Here is a 15,008-nt window from a genome sequence, read left to right on the forward strand (position 1 = left end):
CTCCCATCCCAGCTTATTGTTCAGGTAAACACCCAGGTACTTGTAGTTTTTAACTATCTCTATTTCTTCACCCTGAATGATGACAGAAGCCGGAGAAGACTACTTCTTCAGAAAGTCCACCACAAGCTCCTTTGTTTTCTTAATCTGCACAATTAGATTCTACAGAGCAAAGCAACTATTTTAATATATATTTTATTAGTTTTTCTAGCACCCTGGGTCGAATGACAGGAGAGATAAAAATGAAAAAAACAACTATAAACTTACATATCTAGAGTGACACGATCCTGAAAAGAATCTGCCGGGATCCAGTTAGAACCCTTGATAAAAACCGCCTGTCCATTAACCTTAAAGTAGAAACTAAGGCCTGCCGATCCTGGAACAGGTTCCTGTATAAGCTCCACAGAGCGAAAATACACCTGTCAAGAAATACAGAAATAAGCGATAGAACTTCCTATTTAATGTTATGTGACAATATTTATGTGTAAAGACACACATACATACAGTACATATACGCTCAACACATACATACATACACACTGGATTCAGATCCCTTGTGTTAAAATTATTTAATTATTTATAACCCCACATCAAGGAACACTATGATGTACGATGTACAGCGTGTGCTGCAAAGGGTCAATCCATGTAAACCTCCTGGACAGGAGGGAATTTCAGGACAGGTGCTTAGATACTGTGCATAGCAGCTTGATGAGGTATTTACAAGTATCTTTACAATGGAAATGGTCCCTGCATGCCTTAAGTCAGCCATTGTTGTGCCATTGCAGGAGAAAACCAACATCAGTAATATGAATGACTATCGTCCAATCACCCTGACACCGATAATAATGAAGTACTTTAAAAGACTGGTTCTCTTATACTTTAAAGACAACATCCCTGCCTCCCTGGACTCATATTAATTTGCTTACAGAGCTAATACTGTAGATATACAGAAGATGCAATCTCTCTAGCCCTGACAGCCCTGACTCACCTAGAAGGAAAGGGCACATACTTGAGGATGCTATTTGTAGACTATAACTCTGCTTTCAACACTGTTGTCCCCTCCCATCTCATCCATAAACTCCACCAGTTAGGCCCCAGCATACCACTATGTAACTGGATCCTAACTTCCTATCAGAGCTCCATCAGGTGGTACAGCTGGCCCCCATTTCTCCATAACCAAGAACATGGGCACACAGCAAGGCTGTTTAGTGAGCCCCATCCTCTACTTTCTCTTCACTCATGATTGCATACCTGCATATAACACTACTTCTATCAAAAAAATTGCAGATGACACAACAATGACTGGGCTAATTCCCAGTAATGATGATTCACCTTACAGAGTGGAGGTGAAAAATCTGGTGAGATGGTGCTCAGTGAACAACCTATCCCTCAACACAGGGAAGACCAAGGAGCTCATCATCGATTTCAGAAGATGATGTGATGAGGATCAAGCTCCAGTTTTCATTAATGGGGACTGTGTATCAAGCCTTAGGTTTCTGTGGATATATAGATATATACAAATTATATTATTTATATATAACTATATATATAAAATCCTAGGCCTAAAAGTGTAATGATTTTATGTGACGTTTTTATGTCACGTTTTAAGTCGGGCTTATTTTAAAACCTACATGTATATGTTTGGTATCATTCTTTTCAGAATGTATCGAACTTTAATGTGATTTTTTTTAGATTTTCAGATTCTTATTCCGTTTTTTTAAATTATAAACTAAAAAATATCAAGAACTCATGTCCCGCAAGACATGACTTTGTGCCAAGAGATTTAACTACGCTCGGGGCCAGAAATAAAAGACAATGAGTAGGACAGCTGCTCTACAGGCTTTTAAATGTTGGAAGTGCCGCGCGAGATGCAGATCACGCGGCACAGCAGCAGCAGCAGCAAGCCAGTAACTAACTGAGCAAAGAGGAGATTAAAAAAAAAAAAAAACTATTTGCTTCCCATTGTATCATCATTTAAGAGGGGGTTTCGGAGGAGCGACTGCATCTCCTTGGGGTGCATTCAGCCCCCCTCTTCACAACCCGAGCAGCAGAGATGTGAAGTGGCTGGCACGTAGCACAGGCCAGGGGGATTGGCGAGCGAAGCGAGTACGAGGCCAACCCCCTAGTATATATATATAAGGCGGAGTGGTGGCTCTGAGGCTAGGGATCTGCACTGGCAATCGGAAGGTTACCGGTTCGAATCCCGTAAATGCCAAAGGGGACTCTGCTCTGTTGGGCCCTTGAGCAAGGCCCTTAACCTGCAATTGCTGAGCGCTTTGAGTAGTGAGAAAAGCGCTATATAAATGTAAAGAATTATTATTATTATTATATATATATATATAAATATATATAATAAAAATCTTGGAAGGCTTGAAAGGAGACAATACTATAATTTTCTCTGAGACACTGTAATGCCTCGCGAGAAAAGGTAGTGAAAGAAAAGGACAGCTGCTGTACAGGCTTTTAAATGATAGACGTGCAGAGCGACAAGTAGAACACGCAGCTCGGCAGCAGCAGCAGAGCAGCTGATCCGACCGCATCTCCTTAGCGTGCGTTCAGCCCCTCCCTTCACAACACCTATCTGTGGTGTTATGGGTCTACAGCTCCTTTAGTACAGGCCAGTTTTGTTTTAAATAAATAATCACCGCGCTCGCGGCTTAGCGAGGGGGCATGGTGGCTGCAGCGATCTGTGGTGTAGGAGTTTCTCACCTAAGTGCACAGGTGAGAGACTGCCCACATCCGTGATTATTCCTGGGACTAATGTGCTGCAGCTGCCATGTCCTCTCTGCATATATAGAGAAGCCCGAGACGGTGAGGAGGAGGAAAAGAAAAGAAAAGAAAAGAAAGGAAGGAAGGAAGGAGAACAGGAGGTAGCGAGAAGACAGGAAGCAGGTGGAGAAAGCCGGTGTGAGGAAGGAGAGCGTGGCTTGCATTAGAGAAAGCAGGCAGCTGGGAAGAGAGCCCACAAGGGGAGTGTTTGGCCGACACTCAGTGGGGCTGAAGGAAGCGGTCGCTCCAGCTGAGCGACTAAGTAGCTAGAGTGACCAGTAGAGGCATCAACATCACCTTCGATAGGAGCGGGAGTCGAGAAGGCTTTGGGCTGGTGTAGCCCCAGCATGAACGCCTTGGCCGCTGGGAAAATAACCCAAGTCTTGGTCCGGTTGGGAGCCCGACCTAGCCAAGGGTCGGAGGGTTACCGGACTAGGTTGAAGGACAGCTGTTCCTGCAGGTAGGCGACTCTCCTGTAGAGCAGCCCAGATGGGAGTAGCAGGGGAGCCGCCATGGTAAAGGAAAACACCAGGCTTTGTAATTTTAAAGGATTGCTTCTTGGTGGATTTTTAATCTCGTTATTCTTAGAAGATTTTTCTATTTATTGATTTTAACCTCCACATGTTTTAAGGATCATTTATTTATTGAACTTTGCATAGTTGCACTTTTGTTTTGATTGTATTTTAATAAAAGCACTTTTGCACATTTACACACCATCCCCTTGCTCAAATGTTATTGCCTCACTGTCTAGCTCATCTGTGACATTACCGACAGTGTTGGGTTCAAGGGCTCCCTAACAGCCGATGGGAGCACGGAGCTGAACCCGCATCGTCACACTATCCTGTTCTGTGGGAGGGTATGAATGTTGCCTTTACAAGACTTTACAAAAGTCTCTTGTAGCTTACATGATTTTCTCGGAGACACTTTTACGTCCCGCAAGAAACACTTTAACATTCCGCAAGACAAGGCAGTGAGGGGAAAGGACAGCTGCTGTACAGGCTTTTAAATGATCGACACACAGCGCGACAAACAGAACACGCAGCTCGGCAGCAGCACAGCAGTTGATCCAACCGCATCTCCTTAGCGTTCATTCAGCCCCACCCCCCTTCACAACATGAGCGGCAGAGACGCAAAGTGGCTGGTGCGTTGTGCGCCCCGGGGAAGGGTGGGCGAGCAAAGCGAGCAGGGGGTAAATATATATATTGATATAGATATAGATATAATATATATATATATATATATATATATATATATATATATATATATATATACATAGATATAATAGATATATATAGATATATATATAGATATATATATATAGATATATATATATAGATATATATATATATATATATATATAGATATGTATATACATATTATGTAGTCCTGGCCATGAGGGAAAGGTCTCAGAACACACTGTGCATCATAGCTTGCTGAGCTTTCAAATACCACTGCAGTTTAAATTCCTTTGGAAAATATTGGTGGAAGACGGATGCAGACAAAAGACACCTTTTTAAAAAGTGTGCTCAAAATCTTTACAGATGCAGGATATACAGTACAGTACTTTTTTACCTTCCTTTATTATATTGCACACAAAAGTGTTGCAGTTTGAGAAAAATAACTATCACTGATGTAAGAAACTCCATATTAACTAAATGTTAGTGCTGATCATCTCAGAGATAAAAAAAAAATATCATTCTACTATAGAACCACTGCTATAGTCCTTTTAGAATGACTACAGCCTACCATTGGGTGATCTCTAAACTCTTGAGGTCACATATTTATGGCTGTGGACCAAGAGCTTTCCCAAATTTCCAACATCTCACCTGCTAAAAGCTTCTTTATCATCAAAGAAAGTGTTCATGCATAAAAATCTTACAATATATATAATTAAGTAATATTTCAACAATATTTCTACATATGCATTGACAGTAAATGTTAAAAGTAAAAATATTGGTGTGATCTATCACATTAACAAAAAAAGAAACAAAATAATAATGGCAAAGTAATGTTCAATCAGTTGATTTTAATGATGATACAGACACGGTTGCAAATGTACTGAGTTACTTTCATCCTTTTTTTTTTAATAAACCTATAATAATAAATGATTCTTTGCATTTATATAGCGCTTTTCTCACTGCTCAAAACGCTCAACCTGAAGTCTGCTTAACATAGTCTCATAGTGAAAAAAAGCTTGTATTAATACATATGTGTGGAGCAGACGTACATGATGCACTGCACCTAAAAATTTTCAGACTAAAGAGGAATTTTTACTTTAAGAGTGCAAACAACATTGCATATGTACATCATCTGTGTCTATGTTCTGAATTAGACAGATAAATTTCATGGATCACTTAAAAATATACACTGACATCCTTTTCCATCTGAATAAAAAACATTACAGAACACAGCCAAAATGCATAAGTGGAATGAACAATTTTTTGTGAAAGAAATATGACCCACCTTATATAATATGTGCCTTATTTTATGAATCATTCATATTGCTTACTCAGTACCATATCTTAGCCCTCCACCCCATGTAGTACAGAGCCCAGTGCTTTTTGGAAAATGTTCAGTCTTTCTAATTATCTTTTAACTATCTGTTCTTCCCATTCTGCTTACTCACTCCTTTAAATAGCATGATTTGGCTTTCATCATCAGTCTTACTTCCTTGTTCCCTTGATTCTTATTTAAAAAACCTGAAAACTTCTCACTTTCAGTGCCACTCTGTTACCTTGTTTGCTAGAGAACTACAGCTAGACCTCATGTGCTTTTTTACCTCCATAATCAGAGATTGACATTTTTTTGCATAGTAATTACGCACTTGAGATGACCTTAAGAGCTATTTGTGTGTTACAAACTGTGATAAACAAGGAGACACTTCTACACTTTATATTAGATGAAGGTTTCTATAGTACATGACAAGCTATATACCATAGGGGTATTAAATGCATTTATATTCATTTTAATAGTGAAAATGTGTTAAATACTGTCCTAAATACATATTGCCCTAATCTCTGCTCTGAGGCATTAATATTTGAGCCATCCAATATACTCTAGAAACCAGCATTCTTATAAACCATTGTTAATATACCAATCAAATTAAACCTGTTTTATAGCAGCATTTTCTGGTCAGTACTAGACATTGTCTCTGCTGTAAATGTACACTGTTTTTGTAATACAGACTATAAAAATTTGGAATGTGTAAGCAACTTCAGCAGACCAAGACGTTGCATGAAACAGACACCAAATGATAACTAAAACTAACAAGACTGTAACATGTATTATAATGTCTAACATTATAACAGTGCATTATAGATGGCACTGTACATGTAAAATAAATACCACAATGAAGATTTTAGAAGAAACTTAAAATCAAATATGAAGGTTGCAACATCTGTGCTTTCCGTGTACGCCTAAATGATACCCGTGACCTCAGTAAACAGAAGGCAACTGTCATGCAGCAGCTGTGGTATGTAAAACACCTCAAATTATATGATGTGATAAGCTTAGTCAGTCAAAGACAGTAACTTATATATCATACACTTGACCACAGCAAGGTTTTTATTTTTCTATGATAGTTAATAACTACAGCATTAAGCTTCAAACTCATTTAAAATAAAGAAATAATGACCTTTCTCTGAAAGAACTATCTATTTGTAGGATTTACAGATAATGTTTCAAAGACTGCTACTAATGTAGGATTACTTAGGACTGTATGAAAAAAATGACATTAATATTATTTTGTACCTTTCAACAGCACATCCATATGTGCAATTTATTTGTGAAATATTCTTGAAGTCAGTATTTGATGCATGTTACAGCAGCATAGATTTATGAAAAAAATGCACATTTAAAGAATGTACTCTTAAATAATATGTTTGTGTTGTCTGCAAGTTTAACAATGTGCTTACAGTGAGTAAAAACTGTGCATTTTCATTTTCAGAAAAACAGCCACTTTGAATCACTAGACAGTAGCAATCTTTCAGCACATACTAGACAGGGCAGTTTTTCTGGTGTTTCTATCCAAATTGGATACAGATTGTTTTGAAGTACAGTACTACCCTAAAACTATCCATTTGAAAGTACTGAAGCAGACATTTAAAAAGCTATAAGAAAGTAGGTCCTAGTTATACTTATCAAGATTATACTTGTAATGTTGTTAAGATTACTGTTTATCTTCTTGCAGAAAACTGATGCAATATCATTTTTACTAATGGCAGTAGATATACATATGATTTCATAGTTTAGTTAAAATAGTTACTTGTCATGAAACTGCCAGGAGCTTAGACTTTACCAAAAATTTTTTGAAGTATATTTTCATTTTATTGAATTTTAAATCAAACAACACTCCATACACATAACTCAAGTTTTACAAAAAGAAAAAAAAAGAAAGAAAAAGGTTCAAAACAAATCAACCCCCATTCCTGAGAAAGAGAGCTAGGCCAGCAGTGTAAAATATTATGTTAGTAAAGACAAATGAATAGATAAAATAATAAATGAATAAAGATAAATGGAGTAAAAGAGGGGAGAGAACCTGCTTCCTCAATTTAAATGCTTATTCTAAAATGTTATTGATTAGATCCTGCCAGGTTTTGAAAACGTTTTGTACAGATCCTCTAAGTGCGAATTTGATTTTTTCCAGTTTCAAACAGTATATAACATCAGTTACCCATTGACTTAGAATATGTGAGTTAGCACTTTACCACTATTTTTAAGGATACTATGAATGTATTACTAGAGACAACAAACATTTCACTACAGGGTAAGAGCTTTTCCATAGGTTGTCTAATGATGTTCCTTGTTATTAAACAGATGCCTTGGAGATTTTGTGTGTGGTTTCTTAAGTAGGGGGGTTGAAAATAAATTTGGTCTTTGTCGTCCATTAAATTTTTCCAAGTAAAACAAATGTACCCAAGTGGTGGGATGGAGCTTGCAGATCCCCCCAAATCCCCACTCCATGTATAGTGCATCCAGAAAGTATTCACAGCGCATCACTTTTCCCACATTTTGTTATGTTACAGCCTTATTCCAAAATGGATTAAATTCATTTTTTCCCTCAGAATTCTACACACAACACCCCATAATGACAATGTGAAAAAAGTTTACTTGAGGTTTTTGCAAATTTATTAAAAATAAAAAAATTGAGAAATCACATGTACATAAGTATTCACAGCCTTTGCTCAATACTTTGTCGATGCACCTTTGGCAGCAATTACAGCCTCAAGTCTTTTTGAATATGATGCCACAAACTTGGCACACCTATCCTTGGCCAGTTTCGCCCATTCCTCTTTGCAGCACCTCTCCAGCTCCATCAGGTTGGATGGGAAGCGTCGGTGCACAGCAATTTTAAGATCTCTCCAGAGATGTTCAATCGGATTCAAGTCTGGGCTCTGGCTGGGCCACTCAAGGACATTCACAGAGTTGTCCTGAAGCCACTCCTTTGATATCTTGGCTGTGTGCTTAGGGTTGTTGTCCTGCAGAAAGATGAACCGTCACCCCAGTCTGAGGTCAAGAGCGCTCTGGAGCAGGTTTTCATCCAGGATGTCTCTGTACATTGCTGCAGTCATCTTTCCCTTTATCCTGACTAGTCTCCCAGTCCCTGCCGCTGAAAAACATTCCCACAGCATGATGCTGCCACCACCATGCTTCACTGTAGGGACTGTATTGGCCTGGTGATGAGCGGTGCCTGGTTTCCTCCAAACGTGACGCCTGGCATTCACACCAAAGAGTTCAATCTTTGTCTCATCAGACCAGAGAATTTTCTTTCTCATGGTCTGAGAGTCCTTCAGGTGCCTTTTGGCAAACTCCAGGTGGGCTGCCATGTGCCTTTTACTAAGGAGTGACTTCCTTCTGGCCACTCTACCATACAGGCCTGATTGGTGGATTGCTGTAGAGATGGTTGTCCTTCTAGAAGGTTCTCCTCTCTCCACAGAGGACCTCTGGAGCTCTGACAGAGTGACCATCGGGTTCTTGGTCACCTCCCTGACTAAGGCCCTTCTCCCCGATCGCTCAGTTTAGATGGCTTGCCAGCTCTAGGAAGAGTCCTGGTGGTTTCGAACTTCTTCCACTTACGGATGATGGAGGCCACTGTGCTCATTGGGACCTTCAAAGCAGCAGAAATGTTTCTGTAACCTTCCCCAGATTTGTGCCTCGAGACAATCCTGTCTCAGAGGTCTACAGACAATTCCTTTGACTTCATGCTTGGTTTGTGCTCTGACATGAACTGTCAACTGTGGGACCTTATATAGACAGGTGTGTGCCTTTCCAAATCATGTCCAATCAACTGAATTTACCACAGGTGGACTCCAATTAAGCTGCAGAAACATCTCAAGGATGATCAGGGTAAACAGGATGCACCTGAGCTCAATTTTAAGCTTCATGGCAAAGGCTGTGAATACTTATGTACATGTGCCTTCTCAATTTTATTATTTTTTAATGAATTTGCAAAAACCTCAAGTAAACTTTTTTTCATGTTGTCATTATGGGGTGTTGTGTGTAGAATTCTGAGGAAAAAAATGAATTTAATCCATTTTGGAATAAGGCTGTAACATAACAAAATGTGGAAAAAGTGATGCACTGTGAATACTTTCCAGATGCACTGTAAGAGCATGAAGCATGCAGAGTTTGTATTTGGAAGAAACAGGCAGTCAGTGGTGGAGGATGAGGAGCAGGAGAGACAAAGTCTAAAAGTATGCACCATAGTTTCTCTATGATATAGTGCCCATTCCACTGCAGGCTTAAGCATCATCCATTTATGGAGTGCCATGTGCTTAATTCCTGCAAGGCTTTGTAGGTGCTAGCAGTTTGCATGTATGGCTTTTCCAATGGTCAAATTACAGTGAATAGCAGTTGTTTTGCAGTACATTCAACAGCCTAGCAACAGAGTGCTGAAACTAAATGTGTGACAAAGGACTCCACCCATTTTAGAGCTGTGAACAAATGATCATGGGCTGAGAAAAGCATTTTGCTTCAAGAAAAGAGAGGCATTTCATCAGGCTGTAGATTTCTAATTATTCTTCACAGGAATATCAAGTGCTAAAATTATATGTCAAAAATTACTGACACTACTGTTTATTTTGATGCTTACTAATATCAGTTCAGCAATTTATGGATTTATACAACAACGCCTGACACTTCCTTAACAGAGGACCTGGTTTAGTTTAAATAATTTAAACTATTCAGATTAAAAGTACATAACTAAAAATTGTTCATAGAGTTAAAACTTTAAAATAGTGGAAGCAATTAAGAGAAAAAAAGAAAACTATTACAAAATATTTTCTCAGTTTAAACAATTCACAAAATCTATATGGTTCAATGTAACATACAAGGCTTACTGCAGAAAATACAACAAAAGAGATATGCATTTGGGGGTTGTGGGTGGCAGACAGAGAGAGGAGAGGGAGGGGGAGAACTAACTTTATTTGTTCCCTAGGGTGGGTAATTTGTTTTTGTTTTTACAGAAGCTCTTTAAATACATCTAAATACACAGCTCTGTAAAGCAAAACAGTAAAACAAAATATTCACCTTTTTCCTTCTTTCAATACTGTGCCCATTCATAGAAATATTGATTACAGTATCATACCCATTTTGCTCTCCATGTCCATGAGGCCACCATAAATCAACAGGAACACTCTTTAAAACAAAAGTTAAAAATGGTTTTAACAAGTGCAAAGATGTAAAATGCAATGTGCAGTGTTATAATTCATTAGTATAAGATGCAAATAGAACATCAAAAATCTTTGTGAAATACAGAGAATTTTACAAAATGGTTATACTTTGCGAATACTATCAACACCTGGTTTATTTTTATGTAAAATTTTAAAACTTTTAACTGGTGCTTCCTTCTTCTTACATTTCACTTAACAAAACTTCTGCTGCTGTCAGATTTTTTTTTGTAGTTTCCTTCTTCTCATTAGGCAGACTTGTTTTAGAAAAGTTAAATCATTTTTATTACAGTTATATTTTTTTATGAAGACCAACTTATATTCCAATGATATTTGTGCTAGAATAGCATTAGCTGTTTTAATGAAAAAACAGAGTTCCATTCTCGACCAAAACAGCTTATAAATAGGTCACTTATAAAGAAACAACACCTGTATATAAGAAAAACAAAACAACAACAACAAACGACAGTGGCTTCTAACACAGAACACAAGGGGGCCAAATCATACTGGAGTAATTCAAATATGTTGAGCATGAACTGTCAGGAGAAGCACCACCAATAAAACAAAATATGTTTTATTTTCAACATAATCCCTGTGAAGACTAAGTTTCAAAAAGCTTTTAAATGATGCACAGTTTGCAAGAACTCTTCGTTAAATGAGAATAAACTAATATAAGAATAATATGATAAATGCAAAACCGACATATAAGAAGTGTTCAAAAGCTTAGAAGAAAACACAGACATGTTTGTTTCAAAACCAATCTATTTTACTCTTAACATTAGTAGTGGTATTTCCTTAACTATCCTAATATATCTGTAAGACAGACTTTGGATAAAACATCCTTGTCTCAGCTCAAAGATAAAAGGAAAATGTCTCTCATGCCTATAAATAAAGTGTAGCATTTCCAGTGCTAGCATTTTGTCCAAGAGTTTTATTTTAACTACTGTGGAAGAAAAATTAGACTTAGGGGTCACACAGTCATTTAGGATTAAGTGTTTTGATATCCTTTCCACATTAAAATATAGCATTCCTCTTAAAGAAACAACATAAAAGGTTAATAAATGTCAGAAAACAGATAAATGTCAAGTGAACAACAAAGACAAAGATGATCTATACACTGTACTGAAGGATGACTAAGAAGTCAGCAGATTTCCTGTGAATAACCAGAATGGGCAGCTGTCACATACACAGAAATTTCAAGGGTAATGGCTAAACCTAACAATACAGGAGGAACAGGAGTATAACAAAAATAGACTTTTATTTTCTAAGTTACCTGATGTGTAAACCAATAAACCAATCAGAGTAAAATGTATGCATTGATTGAAACTGTATGCAAATTCAATACTTTATAAAATGAACGTCTATCCTTTATTTCTCCGAACATTCTGATCATGCTGTAGAAAAAGGCTCCCTGTTCAAGCATTAGCTGAATAGTAATACATGACGCAGATGGACAAGCTTTTCTTCTGCCTAATTATTGATTTGTCCTGTTAGAGGACAAGTTTCTTTCTTTAATTAAGATGTTGATTTCTACCACATGCATTACCCTTCCATAATCTTTGGGACATTGACATATTTTTCCTTGATTTACCCATCTATTCCACAGTTTAAAATTACAGATCTAACAATTCAGTCGTGATCAAAGTGAACACTACACAACACTTTTTACCCATGGTCCCCCAACCCCCATTTCAGGCAACCATATTGTTTGGGATAATTGGTTTCACAGGTGGTATGTTGAAGATTACTGAGGTGTGTTTCATTGCTTCAGTAATGTAGGTATAAGATACATGGGCTTGCTTCTGCCCTTTGGAGTCTGTAGTTGCCTTTGTTCAACATGAGGACAACAGCTGTACCAATAAAAGTAAAAGAATCCATTATGAGACTGGAAAACAAGAACAAAACCATTACAGACATTGGTGAAACCTTAGGATTACCTAAATAAACTGTCTGGAATATCGTTAAGAAGAAAGAGCACACTGGTGAGCTTAATAATCACAAAGGGACTGGTAGGACAAGGAAGATCTCCACTGTTGATGACTGATGAATCTTCACTATGATAAAGAAAAAGCCCCAAACGCCTATCCAACACATCAGAAACAGTCTTCAGGAGGCAGATGTGCATGTGTCAGGGACTACTACCTGCAGAAGACTTCACGAACGGAATTACAGAGGCTACAATATAACATGCAAATGATTAGTTAGTCACAAAAACAGAATGGCCAGATTACAGTTTGTTAATTATTAAAAAGAGCCTGCAGAATTCTGGAAAAACATCTTGTGGAAAGACGAGACAAAGATGAAACTGTATCAGAGTGATGGCACGACCAAAATGTGGAAACTAAAATAAACTACTCAAGATCCAAAGCATATCACCTCATCTGTTAAACATGGTGGCAGGGGTGTTATGGTTTGGGCATGTATGGCTGGCACAGGTACTGGCACATTTCTCTTTATTGATAATGTAACTGCTGACAGCAAATGCACAATGAATTTTAAGATGTACAGAAACATTATCCGCACAAGCTCCAGTAAATGCCTCCAAACTCATTGGACGACTTCATCCTACAACAAGATAATGATGCCAAAAATATGGTTAAGGCACCACTGAAGTTTTTATAAGCTAAAATATGTAAAATTATTGAATCACTAAGCCAGTCACCCAATATAAATCCAATTTAGCATGTCTTTTGTTGGCTGAAGAGAAATCTTAATGGGTGAAGCCCTGAAACAAGCAGGAGCTGAAGATGGCTGCATTAGTGGCTTGGCAGAGCAACACCAGAGAGGATCCTCAGGACCTGGTGATGTCTATGCATCACAGAATTTAAGCAGTTATTACATGCAAGGGATATTCAACATAGAACTAAATATGACTGCTTTAATATACCTGCCATTACCACATCCTAAACATTACTATGGTGCCATGAATAGTGGAGGCCATGTATAAAAAGCTTTGTAGCTTCTACAGACAGACCAAAATGTATGCAAACACCCTTAAATTAAAGTCTACAATGTGCACTTTAATCAAGTCTGAATTGTTTGATTTGTAATTTTTAAACTCTGGAGCAGAGGAGTAAATCACAGAAAAATGTGTCTTTGTCCCAAATAGCATGGGGGGCACCGTTTATGCAAAACACCACAGTTCTTATCCTTTCTTTTTCTTTCTCCACATAACCAATCACAATAAATGTCTTTGTGAAAGTAAAACTAGTTATAAACTTAGAACACTGAGTTCTTATTGTTCTAAGGAATAATGAAAAATCATCATTATACATGTTTAATTGTTCCACCCATCCATCCATCCATCCATCCATCCAAGGTCACACCTGTTCCAGTAAGCATCAGGCGTGAGCCAGGAACAATACCTGGATGAGCCGCTAGCTCATCGCAAGGTGAATATGACCACCCACATACACTAGCATCAGGTTACTATCACCAAATCCCCTAACCTGCATGGCTTTGGAAGGAAACCAAAGCACACAGAGGAAACCAACCAGGAAAACATACAAACTCCAAGCAGGGAACACCCAGGACATGACCCCCTTACTGTGAGACAGCAGCAATACTGCTCAGACACCGTGTCCCCACATGTTAAATTATTAACAGTATACATTATTTAAATGAAGTTTAACACTTCTGTAAAATGTAATATAGATGCTTCAATTTAATTCATTTTAATTTATTTCACAATTAAAATGTAAAAATCTTAGTATTCTAAATAGTTCAGACAGCTAGCTGTAATATCATGAACTTAATGTATTCTGTGTGATGATTGCTGCCTGCAGCTCCTCTCAGCACAAGAGGGAGTCTATATAAGAAGACTGCAGCAATTAATGACTGGGTTGGGGAGCACTTAGAATATGAAGCATTTAACATGCTACTTTATTTACGATGGGGTTTGACAAACTCTAGTAAATTAAATTGAATTTAAGATGAAGTTTATGATATTCTACTTTAATGACTGAATAAACTCTGAGATTGAATTGGACAGTTTGAGATTAAAGTCGAAATTTTGTCTTTAGCCATGAAATAAACAAAGAGATTAAAGTGGATATTTTCAGATTATTAAACCCTAATACATTTATGTACTAATGTAGGTCACAGTAAACAAAAAAAAACAAAAAAAACATCAAAACCCCACAGGTTTATTTTTGTTCATTTACATTTACAGCTAGATAACTTGTCCATTATGTGTCCTCCTACATGGATCACAGAAGACCAAATACAAAGAAAGAACAGGTTAACATTTGCTTAATGTATAGTTATGTTTCACCTCTTGGAAGTGTTTAAAATTAGACAAGACAATGGACTATGCAAGAGACGACTATAGTATTTTGCTAGTGTGTTTTACTGAGGAGCTACTAAAGACCTGGAAGTGGTGGACTCTCTTTACTGAATGAAGCCAATTAGTATGCATTGTTATGAAATTAATTGTATATACAGTCATGGCCGAAATTATCGGCACCCCTGGAATTTTCCCAGAAAATGCACTATTTCTCCCAGAAAATTGTTGCAATCACAAATGTTTTGGTATACACATATTTAGTCCCTTTATGTGCATTGGAACAACACGAA

General features: G+C 37.6%; 1 protein-coding gene across 1 annotated transcript in view; it reads right to left on the reverse strand.

The window, feature by feature from the left end:
- The window catches only part of manba (mannosidase, beta A, lysosomal), a 65,321-nt gene that overhangs the window by 21,836 nt on the left and 28,477 nt on the right, over nt 1-15,008 (reverse strand). The window contains exons 7-8 of the mRNA XM_028805207.2: nt 10,294-10,401; nt 265-416 (exon numbers count right to left, since the gene is read on the reverse strand). Coding sequence (XP_028661040.1) covers nt 265-416; nt 10,294-10,401 — 260 coding nt within the window. The remainder of the gene's footprint in view (nt 1-264; nt 417-10,293; nt 10,402-15,008) is intronic.

Source organism: Erpetoichthys calabaricus, chromosome 7, assembly GCF_900747795.2.
Source record: "Erpetoichthys calabaricus chromosome 7, fErpCal1.3, whole genome shotgun sequence".
Classification (NCBI taxonomy): Eukaryota; Metazoa; Chordata; class Cladistia; order Polypteriformes; family Polypteridae; genus Erpetoichthys; species Erpetoichthys calabaricus.